At 44.7% G+C, this 8910-nt stretch overlaps 1 protein-coding gene across 1 annotated transcript in view; it reads left to right on the plus strand.

Annotated features, from left to right (window-relative positions):
* LOC308117279 (PDZ domain-containing RING finger protein 4) overlaps positions 1–8686 on the plus strand; it is a gene marked incomplete at both ends in the record, with an annotated part of 55340 nt that extends 46654 nt beyond the window's left edge. Inside the window, 4 exons of the mRNA XM_080476044.1 lie at positions 2606–2668; positions 5372–5473; positions 6207–6335; positions 7220–8686. Of these exons, the coding sequence (XP_080332170.1) occupies positions 2606–2668; positions 5372–5473; positions 6207–6335; positions 7220–8686 (1761 nt within the window). The remainder of the gene's footprint in view (positions 1–2605; positions 2669–5371; positions 5474–6206; positions 6336–7219) is intronic.
* Between the last annotated feature and the right edge of the window lie 224 nt (positions 8687–8910).

The following is an 8910-nucleotide window of genomic DNA, read 5'->3' on the forward strand; positions in this document are numbered from 1 at the left end:
TTGTTGGAGAAATATCTAAAAAAAAAAAAAAACACTGTCCTTCTTACTGTTCAACTTTCTCGCAAATTCATTTTTGAAGTTGCCCCGGATGGTGCAAGGTGTTCAGAGCTGAATGGAATATAAATCATAGCGGCCGCTGGCTCCCGGCAGCATCTTTAAGTGTTTCTGCTTTCAGAAAATGAGGAGCGAGCCGCATGTAGACGAGGGTGAGTGAACGTCGGCGTGTACAGGATGTGTAGGAGGATCTGTGATCTTGTCATGAGACCGCGTTCACGCGGAGTCCAGAACAATACAAGGTTTATTTCCAAACAAGCAGAAAGTTTCCCGATTTCGTAGCGCCGGTTGGAAGGTCACAACCTTCCTCCTCTGTGTTGTTGAATTTAATTCCATTTGCTTCCATTACCTTTATGACTACCCTGATTAAATATTCACAGGAACAAGAGCAGAAAATTGCATTAGTCCACTTGTACATTTATTTTTTAAAACAGTTTATGTCTATCAAGGGGCACAGCGCAAATATATATATATGCTAGAATATTACCTCAACCTCGAAGTTGTAGTCCACCTGCAACCAGAAGCGAGGATTAACAAAGTAATAAATACTTTGGAACTGTACTTTATTATTTGCATATATCTGGTGTCTTTACTTACACAGAGAAGAGTCTGGTTTGGTGAGGGGGGAGGAGTTCCGCAGGGCAGCTATTGTAATGGGTGGTCATGATTCTGTTTATTGCTTCCAATTTACCTTGATTTAGGCCTTGTTTACATGAAATTATTTTTTTTAGGTGTCCATTAAAACGACGGTGCTCAGAGACACTGAAAACGCAACACAGTTAATACAGTAAATAGTTATTCTGCTCATGTGTGAGGAGCTGGACAATAACAAAAATGGCAGCCACCAGAGTGTCATGACTCCCTGTCCATATTCTCCATGGTAGTTTCATAGTTCAGTCATCCCGAACTAGGTCGTCTCTCCATTTCATTTCAAAAACAACCAACAGCGCCAGCTTGTGGCCTGTAATGCTAAGTACAGCTTTTTTACCATTTCTGCCATTTCCATCTAAATGGACATCATTTTCAAACTATTATGGAAATGAAAACACAAACCTGTTCTGAAATGAAAACACAAAAACGACACGTTTTCACTTGAAACACGATCATGTAAATGAGCCTTAAACTAGGTTTGATCATTTTGAGTTTTTAAAGTCACCTTTTTGTGGATAGCGTTTATTTACGTGAGCAGTGACACAGTTTGAGTGTAACTGGATCTTTGTGGTGCAGCTGACCACAACATACTGCTTGACGTACTTGAAAATTTTGGGGGAATATCCGACACGGCATTAAATTGTTTACATCTTATTTGCGAGTGTCAATAGGTAAATGTGAATCTGAGTGTATGAAAAACACTTGTGGGGTTCCTCAAGGCTCTATCCTTGAGCCTCTTTCCCTCTCTCTCTGGCTGAGATCACAGAACATTACAGCGTCTTCTGCCATAAATATGCAGATGACACACAGCTCTATATATCAGCGTCAGTGAATGACCACAGCCTCTTATACAAGCTGAGTAAGTGAAAAATAATGAGTTGATGTGTCAGAACTTTTTATAATTTAACCCCGAACCAAGAAAGGTTAAATAAATGTCAGCTATTATAATTTTTAAAATTTAAGAAAGTACTCTGGTAAAAGTAAAATTTGATGAAGTAAAAGTAAGACAGGACAGATTCTGCAATGTACTTTAACGAAACACAAATCTCGCCAAAATTGCACATGCACGCGCTCACACTATATTGATGGTCACAGTGGTTTCGCCACCTCTCCCTACCCGCACTTTGTTTTTCCTCCAGATCCATTCCTCATATTTTCTTCCCACAGTGACAAAAGCAAACTGCGCTCAGTACAGCCCAAACCCTAGAGGGGAAAATGCAACACCTTCTCTCTCAGCGGGCGATATCTTCAGCAGTTAATGGATTCCTACATTTTCCCATATTTCAATTTTCCGTTTGAAGATTATTCATGGTTGGGAGCTCACCGCTCAGCCGCAGACAGATTACCTTCAATTTCCTGTGTTCCTTCTACTCTTCCACCCATTCCTGTCCAGGGACCTCCCTCCCACTTTAATGAGTGCTCCTCTGTGTAGGAGTGGACTATCATGAAGATGGAGTGCTGCAGCATCTCGCGGTCTTCCGAGATCCCATCTGATAGGAGAAAGTGAAACGAATGGTCCCAGACGGCGATTGATTGGCCGATGAAAGAGTGTCCTGCCCTCTTGTTGTATAGCATTAGTTACAGGAGGGGCAGATGCATCATGTGCCCGGGGTTGAGTTACACTTGGACCTGCTGTATACAGAGGACCCTGTTATATTGACTTGCCAGAAAATAATGACTTGGGCAAGTTCAATCAATCACCTAAATGCTTTAAAAACTGACCAGTCAACAGCGAGTAGAAGTGAACCACCATCTGAGTTCTTCTCTTAGCAGCTCATGTTGTTAACAGCCGTCTAGACGTGTCTAAATGAGTGATAGTATTTTTACACCCTTCTTGGTTCTCTGGAATGAAGATAGAAAGTGTCTCTGAAGCATTATTTTGTTCTCTCCTGATCCACAGGTCAGTCCGAACAGCATCGCCGCCCGAGATGGACGCATCCGAGAGGGTGATCGCATTTTACAGGTACGATGAGACGCACTTTAAAAGGCCGCTTCCACACCGGCAATCTTTTGACATTAAAAACTGGGTTATATTTTTGTCACACTTAACTGCTGTCTCTCAGCACGAGAGCCCATTCATTTTTAATGACGGCGCTTTAAAGTGGGAACTCACCCCCACTGTGAGTATTAAAGGGGGAGAAATATCCCCATGGCTCTTTTCGTTACAGACTCAGCACCATTCAGGGTTTTTAAAAAGTTGATAGTTGATGATCGCCCCATGTTGAAGCTCCCAGACTCCAGGGAGAGAGCGCTGACCTGCAAGCTGCATTCATGTGTAACCGGTAAACGTTCCCACTTCCGAGTTGGAGAAACGCTCCTTGAATGCTGTCAAACTCTTTCAAGTGGGAAATTACTGAGATGATAGTGTTTGTGTGGCCCCACAAGAAATCGTTTTCCTTACTCGTGCTCTCTTGGAAACAACAACCTTATGACAGAAAAGGAGAAAACGGTGTGACCTCATCTGCTTCCTTTGAAAAACAGTTGAAAGTGAAAATATGTAGAAACTAAAGGAATAATAAACTTGGCCTTCTCAAACTCTGTCTGTGTTGCACATTTGATTACAACATAATTTACTGTATGACTGCAGGTTTGATGCCAGTTTGCTGTTTGGAAAGTGAATATCTGGAAGCATTATGTTACTGATAATTGTTGTTGTGTTAATGGAGTAGTAGGCTCACATTTGAATGTTAAAAGTTCAACATGTAATGTTTGTGTTCTTGCACTGTCGCTAATGCCTCCGACAATGTTCAAACCCTGAGAAACTCTGTACATTTAATCAAGTTAATGACCAGTTTTATTAGGTTTAATTAGTTTGCCTGAGGCTGGAGTCACGTCCCCTCCGAAGCTTCTCCGGCGGCTGCAACCTTCAGGCAAATAGATGAAATATGACTGCGAGGAAGAGAAAAACCTTGATAACCTCACCTCACCAATCCACTGCACAGTCGTTAGTTACGTTTATTCATTAAGCGAGTATCGGTATCAATTACTTCTGCTTTAATAATTCACACACACACAATTCTATCAATTAAGTAACACTTTATATTTATTCTTTATAATGCACAGAGTCCATAAAGAATATTGTGTGTCAATTAATTGCTTAGAGATTTATCACAAAAGTTAGTAATATTTCAATATGCAATAAATGTATACTTCGATCAAAACAATTTGGACAACCTGCCTAATATTACTTTTCCCCATTTTTTCTCACATATTCCCCAACTTGTGGCAACTGTGTATTCTGTCAAAACTAGCTTTAAATCCATCAATGAGCTTTAACCTCAGCACCCAAAGAGCTGCAGTTTTATAAGCCATTCTGAACCACGTCGCAATTTGGTTTCCCAAAATGATAAAAATTCATACACTTGCCCATTCTTCTGCCTGAAACACATCAACTTCTATTACTGAACTTTCATTTGCTGACTAATATATCCCATCCACTGAAAGGCGCCTTCATAAAGAGTAAATGCATTTTTCACTTTACCCATTACTGCTCGTATTGCGTTGCGAAGGATATGAGTCATAGGAAACCTTTTTAAGCAAATGCAGTAACTCTTAAATTAAATCGTTTTTCACCTCAAGTGCAGTTTTCAGTTCCGTCTCTTAAACTGGTGAGATTACAGTTACCAGTTGGATTTCACAATGCAAATATTGCATTTCAAATAGGGTCACTGGATCTTACCGCCTTGTGAATGCCCGATCCCTTCAGATCTCTGGAGCTAAGCGAGGTAGGGCCTGGTCACTACCTGGATGGCGGACCGTGAGGGAACTCCAGGAAGCCTGAGTGAATGCAGTGTGAGAGTGAGTGGTTGGTGGTGGTCGGAGGGGCCGATGGTACAGTTCGGCATCTCCATACGGAGCTCACCACCATCGAGTATGGAGTGAATGAATCATGGAATGTAAAGTATCTTTAAGTCTCTTATATAAAAGCGCCATATAAAACTCATGCATTATCATTATTATTACACTTATGCAACAAATTTCTTTTGTTTTATTTGATAAACCAAGTATAGCACTAAAAAGTATTGCCAAGTGTACCAATATGCCCATGTTATGAAAGCGGATGCTTCCAGAGATGCATGTGTGTGCGCTCTTCTATGTTTTTATATATTTAATTTCTGTTGATGCCCAATAAGGACAAAACTTTGTCCCCCACAAAGAGTGTAAACATGTTTAGGACTGAGGTAACTCTTGGGTAAATGTTGGAGTAAAGAATCCATCATGTCACACACAAGTAATGTTGTCCTAGTGTGTGTGTGGGGGTGGGGGTGTGTGCGTGTGTGTGGGCACACCAGACCCTGGCACTATTATCCACCAGTGGCAGGTCCATTACTCTGCCTGCAGAAAGATGGACGCCACCTGTCACTGGCCAGTTAATTGTACGGCTCGATGTATGTATGCCGCCCGATACTTTGGTGGACACAACAGCCTGGTCGGCCCGCGGTCACCAACTCATTCATAATCACTGCAGAGTCTGGAGTCATATTAGAGAGCAGTGTTTACACTGTCCTCAGGAAAAAGTGCACAGATAGTTTTTATTGTGGTACTTTGTTTTTCTTACAGGCTTTTACATTGGCGGGAAAGGAAAATGTGCGTGTGTGCGTGCGCGCGTCTGCTTGCTTGTATTTGTCTCAATAGCGAGTGCCGTAATCGCGTTTGTCATCTTCAGATTAATGGCCAAGACATACAAGACAGAGAGGAGGCGATGGCTGCGCTCTCCAGTGATGAATGCAGGAACATCGTGCTCCTGGTGGCCAGACCTGAGCTGCAGGTTAGAATCCACCACACGCGCACTGACACACAGCAGGCCTGACAACAAAATGCAGGTTTGTCATTTACCGGATTTTTGCTCAGGAGGAACACCTGAGCTGCAATCCAAGGAATCCAAACCCTCTTCCTCTGCCCTCCCTAAGGACTCCCAGTGAAAGCCACCACCGAGACACCTCATCACATTTTATTTTTATGTAGCGCCACTGTAATTGACTTCCAACAGTAAGCCATAAAAGCTAATGGCATGCTAATGTGGAGTGAGTTCAGGCCCAAGGCCGATGGCAAATAAGTGGAGGGACTCTGCCGCAGTGCAGATGAGCAGGAAGCTCCACCGGGCTCTTTGTAATTAAATGTGTCTCGGTAGTAAATCTGAAGTCATCTAATAGGGATGCCATTTGGTTTACATCAAGCAGGCAAATAATTGATCGATGATGTGGAACAGACAGATCAGAGGTTGAAATCTGAGGTCCGTCAAACTGAGCTGGTCTGATGTTATGATAAATGTGTGTTCAAAAGATGAGGCGGGGGGGGGGGGGGGGGGTTGTGGTCGGCAAAAAGGAATGTGGCTCCATATCAGTCAAATCTATTTTTCAAGAAAATCCCATTTAGGCATCCATTTGGAACAAGCGGCTATTTGTTACAAGACCTCATGTCACCACAACATTTAAGCGTTGACAAATAACACTCCTCTCTTTCCCTACATGCTTATTTTCTTTTTTGCTTTTGAAACGTAGCTGGAGGAGGCCTGGCTGGATGACGAGCACAGCGAGTTCCTGGAGCAGCTGAAGATGGAAATGTTGGAGGAGCAGCAGAGGGAGGAGATGGAATTGGCTGCCTTACAGGAGGAGCAGGAGAATGAACAGGTGAGAGAAGCATTCAAACCCAAAGACCCTGCAGACTAATAGTTGGCAGCTGAGAGGAACTCTGGAGATCTTTATTTACTCGGTTCAATACAATCAAACTCCTGAAAGCATTGCAACAAAGGGAAATTTCCATCCTTTGACAGACTGTTGCCACAAGTGTTACTAAATTCATACCTTCTGGGGCAGGAAACAAGGGGCCCACAGCCTGTGTAATTATTCGGGGGTCAATGTTAACCTCGCCTTTGAAAGAACAAGAAAACCTCACTGATGACGGCGACAGAATCAAAGTCTTCATTGGCTTCCTTTGCGAAAGTGAGCGAAAACAAGCTTTGCCCTTTGAAAAGTGAAGAGAGAATAACGATTATGAATATTTATGCAAAGGGACTTTTGAACCATTTCAATTCCAAACATTAGCGATTCTGTTTTGTTGGAGAGACGGCACATGACAAAAAAAAAAAAAAAAAAACCGATATAAATGGGACTTCAAAGACACGGCAGAGAGAAGACAATCCCTGAAGTCTACCAGGAATACGTCCGACAGCATGTGTATTCCTCCTGGAGAGTGCACAGATGGGTTGCACTCCTTGAACTCTAAAAAAAAAAAAACTTCCTCCAACTGTTTTGTTGTCTTTTCATCTTCATTCTACGAAGAAAGTTAATGTGAATACAACCAGGGAAGCAGTGCAGGATGCTTCCTGGTACATTAACATCATTTTAAATGCTCTACGTTAACTACAGGGCTTACGCAAATTACAAGTTAACATTAGCAAAAGTTGCTAATGATTATATCCGTGTGCGAAAATGTGCAAAATAATTTTGATTAAATGTCCCTATCTGTATGTATATAATATATGTACATGCTTTTGTTCACTTCTTCATTGTAGAGAGCAGAAGATGACAGGCCCACCTGCTCCACACTGCCTCATCATAAGGACAGTCTGCTGAGCATCAAAGACAGAGTGGACAGTTCAGAGCATAACGTCTTGGCACATATTCAGAGGCGTCTGTCCCAGTGCCTGAGAGACAGTCGGGACTCGCATTGCACCACGAGCTCTACGCGATTAGAGGACGACGAGGACGACGACGAGAACGAGGGCGATCGCTTCCAGCAACTGCTGGAGCTGAAATGTCAGATACGGAACAGTGGCGAGTACGACCTCTTCTACAGCCGGCGCAGCACCATCGAGTGCAGCATGGGGGAGCAGGGCGGCGTGCAGCACGAGCTGCGCATGCTCAACGAGGAGCTGCGCAGCATCGAGCTGGAATGTCAAAGCATCATGCAGGCCCACAAGCTTCGCAAGGGTCAGCAGTCGCCTTCAACGGGCCACTCTGCGCCCGCCACCAAAAATCAAAGCCTCCACTGCGGCGAGCCGACGAGGGGTAAGCTGGCGGACATTAACGAGAGGCTGGAAAAATCAGACAAGGACAGCTCGAGTGCCTACAACACGGCGGAGAGTTCGAGGAGCACCCCTCTGGCGATGGACCGCTCCCCAGAGCACTCGCTCCAAAGGATGGTGAGTCTCACCAACCAGAGAAACCTCTACGGCGGCCTTGCTACTGGGCCCTCGCTTAGCCCCAGCCCCGTCCCAGCATGCCGTACTCCGGTCCTGGGCAAGAGCAGCAGCCCGGACCACAGCAATCCCTCCGAGTCGGACCACACACCTCAGGCAGAGGAGGAAAGCAGAGGCAAACTAAAGCAAAGTGCTTCCCGCATTCCTTACTTCTCCCCCTCCCACAGTTCCCAGCAGCGGCAGGCCAACATCCCGGCTCACGCCCGCCACTACCAGAGCTACATGCAGCTGATCCAGCAGCGCTCCGCTGTGGAGTACGCTCAGAGCCAGCTCAGCCTGCTCAGCGTCTGCAAAGAGCCTCAGCGGCCCAGCGACGAGCCCAAGATGGAGTGGAAGGTGAAAATCCGCAGCGACGGCACGCGCTACATCACCAAGAGGCCCGTGAGAGACAAGATCCTGAGGGAGCGGGCGTTAAAGATAAAAGAGGAGCGAAGCGGGGGGATGACCACAGACGACGATGCAATGAGCGAAATGAAAATGGGACGGTACTGGAGCAAAGAGGAGAGGAAGCAGCACCTGGTCAGGGCGAAGGAACAGAGGAAACGACGGGAGTTCATGCAGCGGAGTCGGCTGGAGAGCTTGAAGGAAAACCCTCAGAGCAGCGGCGAGGGCCGCAAGGAAGTCAGCATCATCGAGCTCAGCCACAAGAAGATGATGAAGAAGCGCAACAAGAAGATCCTGGACAACTGGATGACAATCCAGGAGCTGATGACTCACGGCACGAAGGCCCCAGAAGGAGCCAAGGTGCACAACGCCTTCCTCTCAGTCACTACTGTATAAAGAGAACAACCGACACAACTGACTCCTTCTACCCCATGTGGTATTACATACTTGCCTCGTTCAATGTGGCGTTTTTATGAGGACAATAGGAATATTTTTCACACTTTGTAACCCAAAAAGCATTTTGTAGAGAATTTATCGGTGGTGTCATGGCATTTTCTTGATATTTTTTCAAAGTTGTTTTTTTTTTTCTCGCATCACTCTGTAGGGAAACATTTTCTATG

This window comes from Lipophrys pholis, assembly GCF_963383615.2.
Source record: "Lipophrys pholis genome assembly, chromosome: 11".
Lineage (NCBI taxonomy): Eukaryota > Metazoa > Chordata > Actinopteri > Blenniiformes > Blenniidae > Lipophrys > Lipophrys pholis.